The 20,118-nt window shown below is 43.7% G+C and overlaps 2 protein-coding genes across 2 annotated transcripts in view; one reads left to right on the top strand and one right to left on the bottom strand.

Moving 5' to 3' along the window:
• Positions 1–12,269, top strand: part of ITPKA (inositol-trisphosphate 3-kinase A) — a 58,584-nt gene extending 46,315 nt beyond the window's left edge. The window contains exons 5-7 of the mRNA XM_019496468.2: positions 5,232–5,333; positions 6,475–6,546; positions 7,385–12,269. Of these exons, the coding sequence (XP_019352013.2) occupies positions 5,232–5,333; positions 6,475–6,546; positions 7,385–7,588 (378 nt within the window). The 3' untranslated portion in view covers positions 7,589–12,269. The remainder of the gene's footprint in view (positions 1–5,231; positions 5,334–6,474; positions 6,547–7,384) is intronic.
• An 822-nt stretch (positions 12,270–13,091) lies between these two features.
• LTK (leukocyte receptor tyrosine kinase) overlaps positions 13,092–20,118 on the bottom strand; it is a 183,602-nt gene continuing 176,575 nt past the window's right edge. The window contains exon 29 of the mRNA XM_019496461.2: positions 13,092–19,588. Coding sequence (XP_019352006.1) covers positions 18,842–19,588 — 747 coding nt within the window. The 3' untranslated portion in view covers positions 13,092–18,841. The remainder of the gene's footprint in view (positions 19,589–20,118) is intronic.

Genomic DNA, 20,118 nt, shown 5'->3' with positions numbered 1-20,118 from the left:
TCTAAATTCTGCATAAGATTACTGTCAACCCTGATGACATAGACCTAACACCCTAACTTGCCACAGGTAAAGCAGGAAACCTTTAGCACCCAATGTCCTGTGTATATGAAATATTGTCAGTATGTGATCAAGAGATCGTAGATAGAAGGCCACACCCCCTGCTACAGAGAAAGGCCTGAACCCTCACAGTCCATAGCATTTTGACCATGGGGTAAAATGCCTTCCTGACCCCAAATATGGCAGTCAGTCTGACCCTGAGCAGAGGGGCAAGGCTCCTCTAGCTAGCAACTTCCAACTTTGTTCCCAGTAGGAGCATTGATGCATCCCAGTTGGTCCCCAGCCTTGGCTGTAGCCAACAACCAATGCCTCTGAGGAAGGTTTAAAAACACCCTGACATGTAGCAGAAAATGGGGGATGGGGACAACTAGTAAAGCCCAGAAGCATGAGAAACACCCATAACAGAACACAGGCATAGCTGTGTCTAGATCATCGCTGCCCATGGCTGTCCAACTGCTGCTTGAACACATTCACTGATGGAGAATCCACAACTTCCCTAGGCAGTCTGTTGTTATGTGTGTGCGGGTGTGTGTAAGGGAAGAGAGGAGGAGTACTTTACCTCCTTAATAGAGTCTTCATAATGTTGCCTGGAGTTTCTCTTGGAGCAGGGCAGTGCCTACATCTGATCTAGAATGTCGAGCATTTAGATGGTCTGTAAAATGTTCAGTGCATTCCACCTTCCTTTATCCTCATGACAGTCCTCTGAGGTAGGTACCTCAGTGGGCCCCTTTTAAAAAAAACTGAGACAGAAAAGTGAGGTGAGTTGTCTGAATCCCTATTTACAGTAGAGTCAGGTCACCAAGCAATCGTTCTGATGCTCTGACCTCTAGGCATTGCTGGTTGTAAGCATTATATAGAAGTGCAGCCTGGTCATATGAAGCACTTGTCCATGTGACATCCTTGTCTTGTTTTTAACAGAGCAATTATGGGTTTTTGTATCCTCAGTTTAGTGAAATCTAGTTGCATAGGTGCCCATTTTGGAAGGCAAGCCTATAGGGTGCTTAAAGAACTACTTATGCCATCTAGTGGTTGGTCAGAGACCATCGCTCAATAAAATAACCTTTGTCACTGAATACAGAAATAATTTGGTTTAATTCCTTCAGTTCCTTATGTCTTGTGTTGTCAGGGTTGATTGTGTAACCTTGCTAAGAGACTAGATTATGGATTTGTATAGGATGGTTTGGATAGGGATGACCCTGCCTGAGGAAGGGTGTTGGGCTAGATGACCTCTGGAGGTCCCTTCCAGCCCTGCTGCTCTATAATCTGTTTCAGTCACTTTCATTTCCTCACACCATATGCAGGAAAAAGTGTAAGTCAGGTTTACTTTTGCCCTTTGTCAGTTTATTGTGTTGTACTGCATTTGTCTTCCATGGTTCTTGCAGGAGAAGCAGGTGGAGCCTATTTATTTACCTTAGAGCATGTGACACTCAATCTCTGAGTCTGGAAACCTCAGAAACCAAGAATCTTATCAGAGTCGGAGCCCTGTGATTAGCTTCAGAATTAATGGTTTCTTTGTTAGTGTAATGCAGGGGTTGGCAACATACAGCCTGCAGAGCTAGAGGACTTTGCCTGTGTCAGCGGCTATGCCCATACCAGGCCAGGCACTGAGGAGCTGTGCTGGGACTGGGCAGCTTTCAGCTGCACCTGCGTTGCTGCCACTTCTCCCTTTCCTCCTGGCTCCAGTCTGACATGGGCTGGGTGGTTTTGGCAGCATGTCAGTGGCAGAGGGCATTCCCTGTGCCCACACCCAGGTCTAGGCAGCCAGGAGCTGTGCCTGTGCTGCTGCTGTTTCCTGCACCCCATTCTTAGTCCCTAATAGGGGAGTGGGTTTAGCATCTGAGACCATGGGAAGCTGTGCCAGGGCCAGGCATCTGCACCACTGTTGTCTTCCTTCCGTTCCCTCCCCTCCATTGTGGTGTAAGCGCAGCTTCCAGCCAGCGGAGAGCTTCTCTGGGGCTGGGCAGCTTCCAGCTGTGTCCACGCTGCAGCCAGGATGGGGGGGAGCTGGGAAAACTAGCAGCAGTGCAGACAGAGTTTTCACATACCTGGTCCCAGCACAGCTCTGCATGGGTTTTAAGCTGCGTGTTGCACTGCGACCAGAGAGAAGGATGCTGAGGAAAGTCATTGCAGCTGCGTAGGCATATTCAGAGCTTGTGCTGATGTTATATAATAGCAGACCTAGTCTTTAGTATACTCTACTTATGTGCGCTTTGGATACGTGGAGAATTAATCTAACTGAATAGTGCAACGTTACTCCACTTAACAGAATAAATGGTAAAACTAGGACCCTTCAATTTCAAGTCTTCAAAAGCATCCCAGAACTGCCTAGTTTATGTCAAATTCCAGGTGAGAGAGAGGTGTAAGGGCTCTGAGAAACAAGGTAAGGGGCCTCAACAAGGTGCAAAAAGGTTAGCACAAGCTGTTGCTGTTAGTTGATGAGTGCATATTCTGGGTTAGTGCAAAGCTTTTTTTCAGTCCTGCTATGCACTTAAAGAGAGTGCACTATAACTCAGAGGTGGATGTGTGCTTAAAGAAAGTAGAAAGGCAGTAATCACAGTTGGCATTCCACAGCTAACTGCTTAAGGGTGGCGCAATCGTAAAGGCATTTCTGAAAGATAAGGGAACCAGGTAACTTGTGTATTGAAATAGTAATAAAAAGTACTATCTCCGTTCCCTACATAGAACAGAGCAGCTATGTAAGATGAGATGAAAAGTGTATGCATTTTCCCAGTAAACTTCCTTCCACTGATATTTTGCTAGTGCCACGGGGATACAAGCATATATAGCTTAGCATACTGTTTAGACAGCAGTCTGAAATTCAAAACCTCTCCCTACATATTTGTGCACCACACTGGTACAGCACTTCAAATGGTTTCTAAATCCAACTGCCTACGTTCTATACTTCCCTTGCATAACTTACACATGTCTTATCAGACTAACACAGTCTTGGGATAAAGTCAGTTTATTCTGTTGCAAGATAGTCTGTTAAGTGGGAGGGTGTTATGCATAGCTGTGCCATACAGTCAGTTAACTCTCCTGCATGATAATCCTGAAAACTTTGCAGTATTAGTTGGGCCAAATTTTGCTGTAGTGTAAATGGTATACCTGCTTAGACCCAGAGTAGAATTTTATACAGTTTTAGTGCAATAACTTTATCTTGTAGGAAGAAGACATATTTTCTCTGTGGCTACTATAATGGATATGATGAGTTTTGTTGGATTAATACTAGAGATCTGCTTTGGTAACACTGCAGCACTTAATACAAGTACTAGCCAAGTACTGAATTCTGCCTGTCAAGAATCACTGGGGGGGTACTGCTACCCACAACCCCGTGCTGCTGCCACCTCCTAGGATCGGGGGAGATCGGAAGTTTGCCCCACCATCCCCTCTGTCCCCCTCTGCAAGCACCCTGTGCTGTTGCTGCCTCCAGAGCTGTTGGCCTCACCCCCCTCCATGGTGACTCAGAGGTGGCGGCAGCATGGGGTGCTGGCCTTGCCCACCCTCACCCCTTCCGCTCTGTCCCCACTGTCATGGCGGTGCTCCGCACTAGTTGTTTCACTAACCAATCAGAGTGCTCCAAGAGCATTGCAGACTGGCAGACGGACTAAGCCCTTTATTACGCTGGCTTGCATCCATAGATGCTTCTCAAGCAAATCCCGGGACGTCATTCTCCCCCTGTACTCGGCCTTAGTGAGGCCGCAGCTGGAGTACTGCGTCCAGTTTTGGGCTCCACAATTCAAAAAGGATGTGGAGAAGCTTGAGAGAGTCCAGAGAAGAGCCACGCGCATGATCAGAGGTCAGGGAAGCAGACCCTACGATGACAGGCTGAGAGCCCTGGGCTCTTTAGCCTGGAAAAGCGCAGGCTCAGGGGTGATCTGATGGCCACCTACAAGTTTATCAGGGGTGACCACCAGTATCTGGGGGAACGTTTGTTCACCAGAGCGCCCCAAGGGATGATGAGGTCGAATGGTCACAAACTACTACAAGATCGTTTCAGGCTGGACATAAGGAAGAATTTCTTTACTGTCCGAGCCCCCAAGGTCTGGAACAGCCTGCCACCGGAGGTGGTTCAAGCGCCTACATTGAACACCTTCAAGAGCAAACTGGATGCTCATCTTGCTGGGATCCTATGACCTCAGCTGACTTCCTGCCCTTTGGGCGGGGGGCTGGACTCGATGATCTTCCGAGGTCCCTTCCAGCCCTAATGTCTACGAAATCTATGAAATATAAGAATAAGCTGCTACCTACTACTGTCATCCTGTCATGCATGTATGCCCTTAACATATACATTCATGTCACATAGACATGATGACATGTTGAAACGCACACAGAAATGCACATGCCCATTGTGTGTGTCAACAAATACGTTTGGACTTTCACAGCCTTCTCATATGAACACCAAAACCACATAAACAGGCACATCTTTCACATTGTCATGTGCTATTGCATCTCAAACACCTAGATAATCCAAATTTTCACCAGGACCCAAGTAAATACATGCATGCACACCTTTTACCTTGCAAATATGCACACCTTTTACCTTGCAAATTTGCGCACACACTGTACAGTGACACATGGATACTTCCAAACACAAGCTTTTATTATCTGCAAAAAAATTCTTGCTTCTGTGACTCTAGGACACACTAATATTAGGGGGTGCTTTATTGGGGAATGAAAGACCTGACCCACAGGCTGGTGGTTTCTCCACTGAGAGATGGGTTAACTCAGGTCAGGTTTGAGAGCCCACAGAATGTTCCTCTCCTTGCACCCCTCTCTCTCCTCCCCCCAGACATTCACACAGGTATTGGGGATACTTGTGTCTGCCTAGAAGTGAACGCAGCCAAAGAAGTCCCCACAGTCATCCCTTCACACGTTGCAGGTTTCAGTCGCTCATAAAGTGAGAGGGAAAACCTTTGCCCAGGCTAGCGATATTTGAGAGGTCTTTTGAAACTGCAGTCAACAGGAAACCAAGCACTGTTCAGATGCCTTCAAGTCTGCCTTTCGGTCTCCACCCCTCCAGCTCTTGCTTGATTTATCTTCACTCTTCCGGCTCAGCCACCCACTTGTTGATTAATGAGAGAGAAACCGAGCTGTTGATGATTCAGGAGATTCATTACTTAGATGACTGAGGCATGCAGTATAAACCCCTCTCTCTTGGTTTGTTTTTTGTGCAGAGGGCTGATGGGACTTGTAACACAAACTTCAAAACGACCAAGACACAGGAGCAAGTTTTCCAGGTTTTCATGGAATTCATTGAGGGCAACACAGCAATTCTGGTAAGTCTTGACTTCTGAGAAGAACTAGTACCTGGTCAATTCAGCCCACTTGCTGACATGTAACCACAGCGCCCTCCAGTAGACAAGATCCCCTTGAAGCTTCCAGGGGAGAAAGGTGATTACACAAGTGGAGTGGAGATGGGGAATTGTTGGGCTTGTGGGAAATGACTGGGAGAGATCGCCTTACAGCAGTTGTGGCTGGTAATGACTAAGCATTTTCACCAAAACACTTTTGAGTCAGCAGAAAGCAAGGCAAGCAAGTACGTATTTTCCCAGTGCTGCCAAGCAAGGTGGACTGTAATGCAGGGTGTTGGTGCCTGAACGTTGGGTGCAGTAACAAACCACTCTGATTTGCAAACTAAATGTAAAGAAAATAAAGCCAGTAAAAGGGGAGAAGATGGAGCTTGATGGTGTGTTGTCCTTCCATGTGTGAGGTATAGCTTAAGAAGCAACTCTGTACTCTCACTCTCAAGAACAATATCAGCCTCTTTTCTTCTGGCCTGTGACCTGGTCTTTGTATGGCCGCATAACCTCTGTTATGGCTTGGGAACTTCAAAGGATGCTACTACATTCCACTGCCATGCAGTGGCCATCCCAAGGAAATGCCTGCACTTCAAAGTCAGTATGCCTGGAAACGGGACAGCATTTGAGGTGCATTTTTCCCAGTTATCAGAAGTGCTAGGCAATTTGATAAGTTCAGCAGGCTTCAAATTTCCCCATATTCATCCTGCCCTGATAGTCAGATTTCATAGATTTCATTTAATGGTCTTTTCACTTGAAAAGAAAGTAGTTGCATGAGCCTAGCCTTCCCTCTTTCTGAAATGAGGGATCCAGAGAAGCCTCAAGAACCTGACTTTCTAGCCAGGTGACTACTGCCTCTTTCAGACCTAGGCAGATGAGTTTGTTGGGATTCTGACACGCACCTTTATTTGAGGCCAGGCAGTCCTGTCCTTCCACCCTGTCTTCTTTTAAGAATGGGCAACTTATCAAGTATATTGTTTAGAGTAGTTTTCAAATGATGTACCTGTCGATCTGAAGTGTGTCTGCCCTAGAATAAAAAGTCGTGATGACAACCCATGGAAACAGAGTATCGTTCTCTACCCCCGACCTAAATGCCTGCATTTTGTCCCTCTTCTTCCAGAAAAAATACCTCAGGCGTCTGCGTGAAATCCGCACTATCCTTGAGTCCTCGGACTTCTTTAAACGACATGAGGTGAGCTGTGGGTGAATGCACACTGTATGTGACTCATGGCTGTCTCAGCTTACCATTCAGCTGCCCATTCAGAATAGTCTGCTGGCTAGAGAGAGGTATAGGGAAAGTATTTAAGAGGAAGAAACTAATGCATGTGAACTACACATGACCACAAATTCTTCTTCCTCATATCATCTAGGTTGAGAGGGGGCAAATCTTTTAGTCCCAGGTCCACTTGGCAGAAGTCACTGTAGGGGATGGCATACTAGCATTGGCTTCTCACAGCTATTCTTGTCTTGCTCCTTTGGGAGTCATTGTAGGGGTGCTGGTGGGTGGTACAGATATAGTGCCCAGTTCTGATTTCACATGGTTGATTTACACAAGTTCCTTAGCTTATCTGGCATTGCTGCAGAAAAAGTAATGTTACTGGGAGGGACACAGTGTCAGATTCATTTACTACAGTTTCAGCTTAGAGATATGACTGCTTGTTTTATGTTGGTCATAATTTTGTGCTTAGACGCTGGCAGTATTTTTCCTACTCGCTCTTTGATTTGGACTGCAGTTTCTCTTCAGAAGTAATTGCTGTTCTCTCATGAATCCACCTAATTAAGCCACAGTGCCAGTGAGCTGAATAATTACTTCTTTGCTGGGGTTTCTTTCACCCTTCATTCTTATTTCCAGACAGTGCAGGCATGTTGTTTTGAGCAGCTTGGCCCACAGGTTATCACTGTACAGGCAAAGCAGCCCAGCAGTCTGTGTAGTTGCAGGTCACAGTGCCTTGCACTTGGCAGGGTAGATTAGAAGACTGGGGGAGATGTAAATAACTTTTTGATCATATCCACCTGATTTCTCTCTGCAGGTCATTGGAAGTTCACTACTCTTTGTGCATGATAGCAACAGGAATGCCAATGTGTGGCTGATTGATTTTGGAAAGACCACCCTTCTTCCTGATGGGCAGACTTTGGACCACAGGATCCCCTGGCAGGAAGGCAACCGGGAGGATGGATACTTGTTGGGATTGGACAATTTGATTGATATCTTGGAAAGTATCACCGAAAGATGAGAGAACTGGCACAAACTCACAGGGCTGCTTTCTAACCTACCGCTGTACTGGGATCTGTCAGTTAAAGGGAGCCTCTTAAACTCCCTTCAAACTCCTGGGTTATTGCATTGCAGAGGGAGCTGCTTTCAGAACCAGACTAAGTGATCAAAATGTCTCTGCACAGCCCTCTGTGAAACAGTGACTTGGGATTGGTCCTCAGTGCATCTTACTAACTTCATATTGGTCCTCGGCAGTCTCCAAACTCAGGAACCAAACCAGTATGAGTAAAGGAAGTTTGTATAGTAGATCAGAGTGACTCTGGTGTCAAATCTGCCACAGTGACTAAATTGCCATTTAATGAACCAGCGCAAACGCTAGGCTGCTTTGAGGTGTGGTAAGGGATAAACAGAATTCTCCAATGAATGGCTGGATTGTTTCCTCCAAGTCCCATCTTGCTGTGTATGCCCAAATCAGGCAGGTCCAGCCCCAGCTGCTATATTACATTACAGGGGTATACAAGGTGGGAAGTGAGGTCTAGGAATCATTGGGCCAAGTGGTGTGATGGTTATTAGCGGTGACTGCATAAATATATGCACATGACAGCTGCTGTTAACTTTTATTTCTGCTCCCTCCTCCTCCTTACCTGCATTTCTGTCTGAGAACATCCTGACCCCTTTTTCAGGTCCCTTTGAAAAAAATTACAAGCACTCAAGTAAGAGCACAGTATCCCATTGCCTCTAACAATGCTTGACTTTTCAACTGGGCAGGATGTTTCAGAAGCCAATGATACAATGCTGGCTTCTTGTAACTGGATGGATAGTAGCAGCTTTTTAGCCATGGGTTTGGAGGACAATTATTTTTCCAAACGATTTCTGGAGACAAAATGGGATCCCTGTAAATTCTAGTAACCCAGTGCTCAGCATGTTGCTTTACACCAAAGCTTTGGCTCCTCCCATATGTGGGACACATCTTTTGGGTGTCCCATTCTTCCTTTTACCACACTGTGCTTCAGTACATAGACTGCCTGGCAGAGATCAGGAAAGAAACATTTCTCCATAAATAGCATTGCACAACTGACGAGATGGTTTACAGGCATTCTTTCTCTAAAGCATTAGGCATCAGCCATTTTGGAAAGCAGGATACAGCATTAGCTGTACATTAGCTAACAACTATTAGCTAGAGAAGAGATCTAACTGATCTGTCCTGTCCCCTGATCTATGACTGGGGCTCCTAGGTGCTATCCCCAACACACATACCTTTAATATCCCTGGGCCAGATCATATTCCACTTAACAGGTGTCTAAGTGTGATCCTATTCCACCTTGTTTGAATCCTTGAAAAACTTTTCACGTGCCTAGTTTTTGGAACATGCCATCATCTTAGCCTTAAGACTAAGTCACAAGAAACAGCAAGGAGAAGGTGAGGGCTTATTCACCTTCTGTGTTAATCTTTTCCCCCAGACTTGAGCAGGATGGAATAGGATGGCATTTGGGCAGTAAGTCCACATAGGTGTTTAATAAGTAGAATAGGATCTGGCCTCCTGTGTTCAGCCCACATGTAATTCTAATTTTAGCCATCTGGCAGTACAGTTTCCAAGGTGACACTCAGTCACAGAACAAGTCTGTGCTGTTAAGACTTGATTTAGAGTTTAAAAGTGGCTAAGCAACATAAATGGAGTGGAAGTCACTCTTGTCAATACAGTCCAGATTGGAAGGGATTTTGGCAGTTTTGAAATACCTGAAAGTAGTTGCATGCTTGAGTAGGAAATCACTACACCAACAATCATTGCAAAATGGGGCAAATGAGACCATTTATAGCTACGTGTATGTGTGATGGTTGGAACCAGGGCTGAGAAGTTTACGATAACTTTTAAAGGAAGCCACTGATACACGTACTGGGGATTGGAGGCTACTTAGTAAGGTCAAAGTTAATTTCATTACAATGAAAAGAGAATCGGTGTTAAAAATGCTATCCTTCTCAGTTATGAACCAGAAGCTCAGTCTGACAGCATACTAAGGAACTGTGTTGGGAGCAATTACATTTGTCAACATTTCTCACCAAATAATGGCTTAAAATCTGACTTTCTTTTTAAATATTGTAAACTTAAACCTGTTCTCTGTGAATTATTCACTTGGACTTTTCACATAGTTTGTGTTCAGTGAAAAGAACTATTATTGATCTGAAAAATATAGGTTTGCTTCAAAAAGGATTGGATTTCAAGAAACTCAGACTCTTTTTCAAGCCGAACTGGCCTTTGTTCAGAAACCAGGAATGCTTTTATTCCAGAAGTCTCCAAATTGCGAAGTTCTGTAAGGTAGCAAATGGGTCCATAGTGAATTTTATGGAAAAAAAAATTGTGAAAATGTTTTCCTATTATCCTGCAACCCAGAAATGGACAGTTTTGCTGCCGGTGAGTAAACAGAATGGGTGATAGACTAGGAAATACAAGTAATTCTCTGCCACTTGCATCCAAAAGTTCTTATTGGAATGAGTTACAGAACATCCCCTTAATGTACCTTTGTTTTCAAACAGCCTAACAGGGGCGGGGGGGAGGCAAGTGTAATAAAACTAGAGAAATTAGAGAACTTCTTTTAGGTCCCATGGTTTATCTCCCTGCAATTGCAAAACTTTTCCCTAATGCACATCTCCTAGTACCCTATTTCGTCTAATTTTAATTGGCACAAGAGTTAAACTTATTTTCTCTTTTACTATACATACCAGCAGGCGGGGTCCGTGCAACCTGTTGCTCTAGGGGAGAAAGAATTGGCAATGAATTTTCTGTGAACAGTTTGAGAAACAGAGAGGTAGGTTGATCAAGTCCTAGAGTTTGCTAGGTCCACTGTACATTTGTACACTTCCAACCACCAAGGAAAGGCAACATGTAAACAAGTGGTCCCAAAAGTGCTGTTAGCCAAAAAAGGTTGTTTGGCAATGCAAAGCCTCAGAGAAATAGGATAATATTTCTCCTACTTCTGTTCTGCATAGGAAGTAATTCATGCCTGTGAATTAGTTGAAGAGGACAACAAAAAGAACAGCATTACTACAAGAGGCACTGGGCTATGAAACTAAGTCCAGTTCAATATGACAGTTGTAGCAAGGTTGCCCTTTTTGGATTATCTCAGGACTTGTGAAGAAGAGTCTGTTTGGAACCTCAGTTCTTGCTGATATTGTTTTTCAGACATGTACAGTTTGCTTAAAGCATGCCCAGAAACACTTAAGCCCATCCTTCTTTCTTGTGACAAAGTATTTAGCAGAATTTGCAGATTTGTTGAAATATGACAGGGCCATGCTGTAAGTGCTTCTGCTGTGGCCTTGGACTTGTGACTTCAGGGCTGTCAACCATGAGCTTTAGCACCTGTGCTGCCCCAGCCCTCACCTGAGTCCTGATGGTGCTGAACTGTTCAGCATACAGATCATGCTCAAGTCTTGTCACAGTCTGCAAAACAGGCATTCCTCCAACTCTGTCTCCTGTGGGGCCTGATCTGGTAGTCATTCTTCAAGCCTTTGTGCTGCACAGAACACAACCTTGCAGTTTCAAAACCTTACTCATCTTCCACTTTCAAGGTGAATGATGTGGCAACAGAGTATTTTGGGATGGGGCTTTCTTAGTTCTTCCTGTTGAAGGCTTTTTGTTTTGTATGTTTTCAGTGAGACAACTCAGTGATGAGGACATTCACCAGGCAAAGGGGAAACCTGAGTTTACTGAAGCAAGGACTGGAATAAAGTACATTATAGTGATCATGTTGCTGTCACCAACATCAGCTCCACCTCCCTCTATTGCCGCTCTTCAGTAATGGCTACTTTAGGCCCTTACCTCCAGTTAGGTTCTTTCCTGCAGCCCAGAGTAAGGTGCTTAAAGTCTAGAGAAGAGAAGGGCTTAAAACATCTCAGCATTTCCTGTAGTCTCTCACAGCCCAATGCCCCGATTGTTGCAATTAGGTTTTCTGGATCCTGCTCTAAGGTACTTCATTCTCCCCATGCATTGCAAAAGGAGCCTGGGAACCTGTCATGGGGCCATGAATTCAGCTAAGCAGCAAGATGCCTGATAGGTGCTGCAGTGCTCCATGTTGAAACACCTATGCTTCTTTAAGAAGCTATTCCCAGGTCTCCTAGATTATTTTCCATTTTTGCGACTTACTTGTTCTATGGCCATGGACAACCTTTCTATGGCTCAGTTTCCCCATCTGTAAAATGGGAACAATACCTCCCTCACAGGGATGGTGTGAGGCTTCTTTAATAAATGTTTGAGAGAGAGAGGTGGGTGGAAGGTGCAATACAGAAAGAAATTAACAAAGAGATGCTTCAAATGAATTTAGAAACAGCAATTTGTATTAACCCCTGAAGAAAGCAAGTACAAATTGAAGTCCCTTTCAAAATGTGATATGGTGGGGAGAATTTGCTTAGGACCTGATGCAATTTCTGTTGAAGTCAATGGAAAGAATTATATGGGAGTTGGACCAAATCCTGAAATAGTTCAGAGGGCCCATGCTAATCTTTTTGTATTATTACTATTGCTACTACTGTTGTTTTGTTACCAAGATGCTGAGATCAAATGGCCTGCATCCTTCCCTGTGCATCGTTTTTAACACTACAATGCAATGGCAACCATGGTCATTTTTGACGTTTTGACTGTATTGGTTGAACATTTGTTTTTCTGAGGTATGCTACCAAATAAATGAGATTGGAAAAAAAAATACATGCTATATGATACTTGACATGTGGATTCTTTTCTCTTCCTCTATGGAGAAATCCTTTGAGGGATTATTTCTCTGAGGGTTTTTTGTTGGACACCTTTTGAGTTGATTAGTCTTGTGAGAAAATGTTTTATGAATGTGCTTGCATTTTTAATGTTTTAGCAAATTTTTATATTGGCTCTTCTGGGCAACATTCTAGCAGAGCTTATATATATATTTATAGTGTTGCTGTTTACATAATCTAAGGAGTCTTTTTGATATGTGAGTTCTCCCATCTTGTCCTATTGAAGGAAAAGCATGCATCCCAACATAAAAATATTGTAGATCTAATGCATCTTTCTCTAGTACTGTGAGAACAATGAATGATGATGTTTTCTTAACTGGTATCATATCAGGTGCTGTCATTTTGAATGCACTTGCACTCAAAATGAGCTCAATGCAGGAAACATTGCATCTTTTGAAAGGGATGATTTCTTTGAAGGAACTCGGAGGTGTGTTACATTTCTCTGTTAAGTATCTCTTAAAAACTGACTCAGTTATTTGAAGTAATGGGCCAGCTGGACCTGGTGACCTGCACACATCAGAGAATGACATCCGAACTCCATCCACAGAGTCTGATACCTTCCAGAAAGAGATACTGAGGTGTTAGCCTCTGAAAATCTGCTTCAGTATCTTCGAGTCTAACAATGAGCAGCAATTGAGAGAAAATCTTCATCCCCAGAGCAGCTAATAAATCCTTAGAAATCCTTTGGCCATCTCCTGGACTGGCCCTATTTCACAAGACATGGTTCTCTCCCTTTATATCTAGATTGGCAGAGAGAATCAAGCAGCCACTATTAGCATCTCTTTATTTGTGTTGCAAATATAGAAGTATACATTTATCCATTTTGAAATTGCATAGAAGCAGGCTTGTTATCATCTACTTATTTACAGTGACCTGAAGGGCAGGTTGGCAAACTTTGTTGCCATTCTGAGAAGTAACAACAAAAAACCAATTCAGTTAAATACAAAGTGAAGAGACTCTATAATGATGGTGGGGTCACCTGTAAAGAGGGTGGAGTCTAGTGTTTCTACATATCAGAAAGAGGAATGCAGTTTGGAGACCAGGTTCACTTGAGAACCTTTTGCTGGCACAGCTGGACCAGTTGGATGTGAGGTGGTGTGATCCCTGATCAACACATCTGTATAGATGCAATTGTATTTGAAAAAACTACACTTTTACCAGTGCAGCTTATTTTGCTAAGGCTGTGGGAAGTGAAGGATGTGATGGTAGAGGTGATGGGATAAACTATACTTCCAAAAGGAAATTTTGCTGGTAGAAAGTGCATACGCACTGTAAGTGCTATGCTACTATAGTATAACTACCATTTGAGTACTCCAGGTAGAGACCTGATGAAAGGTGGGAGACCAGAGCAAGAAAGAAACCAACCTCAGAAAAGAAATCTGATGGTGGAAATGAGAAGCATGTCTTAAATCAGAGGCATTTTAGCTGCATCTGTATTAGGTGTGACTTGAAGATCCAAGTTCTATACAGAGAGAAGAAAAATGGGAAAGAATAAAGGAAGGGAAAAATAGATGCAGGGAAGAGAATAAAGAAATGTGAGAGAAGGAAGCAGAGAAAGGCAGAAAATTACAAACAGATGACAAATTACACTCCACCTTTTTTTTGGTCTCTGTGTGTTACATTTTACAGAGGTGACTTTGTAACTGTAAGGCTCTACAAAGCAACATTATTAATCAATGGGGAGCAAGTAGGTACTCTATCAGAGAAAATTAGTTCTATATACACATACCCACACACACACATCTATTACAAAATAAATTGCTGGCTTAAGCTGTGTTAAATGTCAAAGCTGAACACAGATTTAGAAATCCATCTAGGAGAGCACACTATAGCAGTGGTTCTTGAACTTTTTAGACTCCACGCACACCTCAGAAAATTTCAGCTCTTAGTTTTCACTCAGTTTTTGACTATAGAAATAGAGCAATTCTTCTTTTGCAAAGAGCACAGAAAAACCACAGCAGGTCAAAATGTTTTTAACACTATGGATTTGAAATTTCTGGCTTTAGCTTGTGAATCATAATTGCATACCTAACTGCTGCTTTTGTGTGGCACCCTGTGGTACCCTTGAAAGGCTCTCAAGGCATGCTGGGTTGCCGTGGCACTCTGGTTGAGAATCACTCCACTATATCCTTCCTATTAGCAGCTGAATCTCCGTTGCCAGTTGGTGTTGGAAAATGCACTGTGGAAAAGGGTCTAAACTAACCCCCATGACTCTGTGTCGTTCCTCTACAAAATCAAATTGGTTTTGGCTTTAAACTGCCAAGCAAATCTAACCTAATGCAAACAATATGGGTTTGTTCAGTCACTACTGATCAGAGTTCTCTCTTAAAATTAAAGCTTTGTAAATCAAGAGCTATAAATCTGTTGGGAAACGAAGGGTGTGATGTAAGTTAATGGCATGGTTATTGTTTCATTAGCTGTATGGCCAGCTTTTGGACTACATGTACAACTTCAGTATCATCATAGGGGCATTATTAACCCGCCTATCCTTCAGAGAGATGCCTCTCTGTCTTCATACGTACGGGTGGGATTTTTCAAAAGTCAGTCATTGTCAAACTGTAGTCAGCAAACCCTGGTGTCTAGCTATGAGGCTCTGGTAAAGTAGCTTGCACCAGGTCTGGAGATTGCACTCCCCACCGTTTCCATTAAATATTCGATGATAAGGATGCATGGTGGCGTGCAAGAAATGTTAAGGGCCGATAGTCCATTAGTCTACAAAGTTTGGGGACCACTGATTTAAATGATTTAGGAGCATATGTCCCATTAAAAACTTAATGGCTTTGTGGTGCTTAAGCAGAAAATTTTGTTGTTAGTAAATATTCAATATGTGCAGATCTAAGGTCCTGCTTGCTCCTGACAGTAACCCTCCAGAATCCACCACGCACATGAAGACCGTTTTTACCCAAGAAGAAGTGGTGTGAGTGGTGTTTTTGCATTTGGATACTAGTATCTATGGTGATGGGTGCTTGAAAAATGTTGACTGTGATACTGTCACATAATGGGCTTATTCCCACTTCACATTCCAACCTCTAATCTGTTTTTATCACTCGTTCCATTTATAAAAGTATGGGTTAATCTGGGGCTCATGAAAGAGTGTAGTGGACCAGGAACTGGCTTGATCCAAGTATAAAGGAGGGTGCTCTACCAGGTACTTTCCTCCCAGGTAAGTGATTAAAATGAATTAATTGGGGAGGGCATACAAAGGGAGATGGATGCACACCAGCAGGTCAGTTATACAATGCATCAGAGCCACAATAATGTGGGACAGCTTGTCCATCTTGAGTAGTTTCCATAACAGCTGAATTGCACCTAAAGTAAAACACTGTACAATGCTAGATGCACCTTCACCCCTGCAGTGAAGAGGCTACAGAAGAAGAAAGGGCCAGGTCACTACTGTTAATGGTGGTAGATTAAGAGATTTTTTGATAATTTATCTCTGGGGAAACAAGGTCTCCTGAACTATAAAAACAGCTGAAGGAAGTACAGAGACATTTCATCTCCTGGCCCTGAGGTTGGGGGGGGGGGTAGGGAAAGGTGAAATCAAAGGGCACTTAGAGATGTGCTGGGGCAGTGGAGGGGGTGCACTTTAATTAGCACAGCTCTGAGAGCCACGCTAATTAAAAGCACCTGGAGTGTCACATGTATCAGCATCTCTGTGCTGAAAAATGGCAGTGGGGTGCATTGAACTAAGGCTCATCAAATGAGCTTTAGTTTAAAGCAACCCATTGCCCCTTTTCAGCACAGGGACGCTGATGCAAGTGATGCTAGAGCAGGGGTGGGCAAAATGCAGCCTGGCAGGCCATTCTATCCAGTCCATGGGGCCTCCCCAAAATTTAGAAAATGAATATTTATCTGCCCCTGGCTACCTGTCATGCAGCCCTTGATGGCTTGCCAAAACTCAGTAAGCAGCCCTCCACCCAAAATAATTGCCCTGCATGTGTACAGGAGCCCAAAATATACAGGTTCAAGTTGGTTATGACTGAGCGGTAGTTTTTTTTCTCGCTGGCATATGATAGAGCTGGCCATGTAATGCTAGAAGCACGGTGGCAAAACACTATGCTTATCCTTTGGGAGAAGGTGACCCAGCTGATCAAGTAAAGACTTGCACTGACAAGATCTAAGGGAAGTGAGATTGCCCTGTGCCTGGCCATGATGCACCCATCAAAGCTGGAAGACTAAAATAAGTAAATAATCAGGCCTACAGACCTCAAATAGGAAGAGAGTGGGAAGGTCATGGACAGAAACAAGGTCCCTGTTGAACAAAGAGTGGTTATTAGATTTCAATTACCCACCTGCATTCCCCAGTCTCTCTTAGGACAATCCTACACACCTGGGGAAGGCCCTGTGTCCTTATATGCCTTTAGGCACATAAAGGGTCATAATGTATGGTGTAGATGAATGCCCACAAATAGTACATTTCATGATGCGGATGTGGTTTTTCTCAGCACAAAGTCATTGTGGGAATAGATCCAGCACCAGCACTGGGATGTAGTACCGATGGCATTTGCAATGACACTTTCTTCTGTAGCCAAAAATCCCCCAAATAGAGGAAGCTAAGACTAGCTACAGCCAGGCCTTCATCCTGATCTGGGGACATACAGTGCTACTGGGAGATGGTATTCAATCTTTCTTTTCAGTGCTGTGCTTCTCTGTGCCACAGATCTATAGTGACCATCTCTAACTGATGCAGAGGCAATGGAGTCTGTGCTTAAAGTTAACCATCTTCTGAGAGGAGATTGCCAGTCATGCTGAAGTGTGTATACACGTGTATATATGATGCATGAGGTGACCCTTGATACAATGAATGAAACTGTAACAGCCCTTCTTGAGTCAGTGAGGAAACAAAGGTGAAGTCAAATGCAAAAATTGCAGGGTATTCACATTTTGGTTATCTGTGCATAGGGAGTCGATACTCTGAACCAGCCATGTACCCTTGAGTCCCTACTTCCACATTTAAGGAGCTGCATTTCCACCAGGTTCCACAGGCTAATAAGGTTTTCCCTCCCTCCACACTGTTAATATCCCATTTGTTACCCATCTACTGGCAGTGCGGCATTCAGAAATAGAACCAAGACGCTTTTCTGGTACAGTGTAGGCTTAAAACCCCATTCTGTCTTTACCATTTCAATCTTTGTTTGGCAGGCTTTAACCAGTAAATAGCAGCTTAATCAGCAAACTACAGTAGGAAACTTTGTAAATAACAATTCTTCCAGAATAACAATCCAGCTCCTGAATTTCCAAGACAGTACAAATAAGAGATCAAGAAGAAACAAGAGTCTTCTAAGCACTCCCCATAAAAAGAAAAACAAGTGCCTCCATGGCTTGGACATCCCAGACGGCTGAGTTAATCAAGCTCATTATTATAAGGGCATTTTGAGAATTAAGTTAAAATAAAATACTTCTTGCTGGCTTCCAATCAAGATGCATAACTTGCCTCAGGTACGTCTGCTTCAGAGGATTTTTCCATATTATATATTAAAAAACAACAGCAACATGACCCAGAACTTGGCATTCTACAGTAATAATCCTCAATCTTCATCTTAAAGTTTACCATTGCAGTGTAGGTAAATATACTGCTGAATGCTAGAGTAATTTTTTTAATAAAGTTCATCCCAAGTGGAGTCTGTTAAAAGAAAGGGAAAGTCCAGTTTTCAGCATGCAGCACAGCTGGACCTTGATCAGAAGTCTTCCCAAATCTCCAGGGTCAGAAACTGTGAGGTGGGCTACACCCTGAGGTAAGAAGCAAATTTTCTTCAGTCATCAAAGGGATGCCATCAACACCAGTAACTATGTTTTAAAGTACGTAATTGGTTTTCTCCTTCCTTGTTTGCTTTTTTTTTTTAAAAAACACCTTCTCAGAGGAGTCAGCCATAATAACTGACCCTCCCTCCTGCTTTTGTTTTGATCTGTGCAAACACTGGTTTTATTTTACTGTTTTTCCGATGTCCCTGCCAAGAAAATGGGTCCAAATGTGGCTACTTTTTGTTTACTTCTCTGTCAGCGCACCCGCCTCATTGGTGAGTCAGCAGAAATGTGCAAAACTCTCGGGAATATGGCAGCCTTTGCAAGGCAACTGATGCTACCCCACAGCATGGGATTTTTTTTGGTACATTAGATCAGAAGAGTGGCTATGTTGTTTACCATTTCCGGCTGACTAACAACTGGATGGTAGCTCCATTTTTTTTCACCTGAGCAGATTGAGAGTGCCTCTTTTCATGAACCACTGGATTCTGAATCAGTGCAGGAAATGCCACCTCTATTTACAGTCAAACAGTGGTACTGGTTCAGGAAGAGGGAACACATTTGATGGACAGAGATAGAAATAAAGATAGGAAAGCAATTGTCTTCAGTGAATTAGGAACCAGCCAGGAGGAGCAGGAAGTGGGATACTAGTGTGGTTAAAAGATCACCTCTGCAAGAACTTGAATGGAGGAAACAGGCAAACAGAGTGGAATTTCAACTTTGCCTTTGCAGACATAGTAAACTCCCTCCCTGATCTTTGGAAAAGCATCTCCTGTTATACAGGTGTAACGCTCAGGTCATCTGATAAGGAGAGGCCAGAGTCCCTCTCTCGTGATGTTTTCTCTGGCTTAAAAAAAGGCTTCTCATCCCTTCGCAGACTGGTGCGTCTCAGTACTGGTGCCCTGTCTGTTGCCAAAGAGGAAGCCTGGTCAGTGTTGTAGCAGAGGTCATCATATGCATAATTCACATTACCACATGGGAAAGTCTGTAGCTTCACCAATTCGATCCCACCGACATCCACGTGAGGAGCATGTCTCCGGCTTGGAGATGCTGGAGATTCCCGAGAACTAGGGGAAGAGCTGCAATTCCCATCAAAGCCCGAGTCTTCTCGTTCTGTGGCCACTTTGAGCTTGGAGTTAGGGCTGGAATGGCAGATATGCTCCAACATCCAGGAACCGTATGTTGGGTTCCAAAGGTTTTTCGTTTTGTTCTTCAGTCTGTGATTTGAAGTCTGTTGGAACCAGGACCCACTGCTATTGGAATCAGAGAGACATGGCAGGCTGGGTCCTCTGACAGTCCAGTTGCCCAAATTCTCTACCATCAGTTCCTGTGGACACTGTCCAAGTTTATGCCCTGCCTGATGGGCTTCTAACATTCTGGGAGCCATTTGAGGGGTCAGGGAAGGGCTCACCATCAAGGGAACCGTCCCACTGGAAGCGTTTGGGCGTATCACTGTGCTTCCCTCATCTTCTGGAGCTGGCCCACATTCAATGGGCAACTCAGTATTGATTACGTCAGGATCCTGAAACGGAAAGGATTCTGTGAGCACCCTGAGTGTGTCCAGCTGTGACTTTTCCCATGCACATTTTCAGAAAAGCATTTGGAAAATGAAAGCCTGTCAACAGTGACAAACACAAGGTTTATATAATACTGCCACACATTGCACATGCTGCCACGCATTATTTGGACAGTGCTAGTCATTACAATTTGCAATACACGCATTTCACTTTAGGGCTTTTGAGCATAGGCTGCTCATTCTGTGGTATCTTATCAATGTCAGAGACTAGACCACTGGTTCTCAAACTTCTTAGAATCAAGGCACCTCTCAGAAAATGCCAGCTCTTAAATTTAATTGAAAATGGAAAAATAATAGAGCAATTCTTCTCTTGCAAAGAACTCAGAAAGACTACAACAGGTCAGAATGGTTTTGGTACTATGGATTCCTATCTGAAATGCCTGGGTTTATTTTGTGAATCATGTGAATCACCTTCCGCAAGAGAAGGTTGAGAGGCAACCTTGTGGCTGCCTATAAGTTCATCATGGGGGCACAGA

The sequence above is a fragment of the Alligator mississippiensis genome, chromosome 2 (genome assembly GCF_030867095.1).
Source record: "Alligator mississippiensis isolate rAllMis1 chromosome 2, rAllMis1, whole genome shotgun sequence".
In the NCBI taxonomy this organism is placed as follows: domain Eukaryota; kingdom Metazoa; phylum Chordata; order Crocodylia; family Alligatoridae; genus Alligator; species Alligator mississippiensis.
This window is presented reverse-complemented; position numbering and strand designations above follow the sequence as displayed.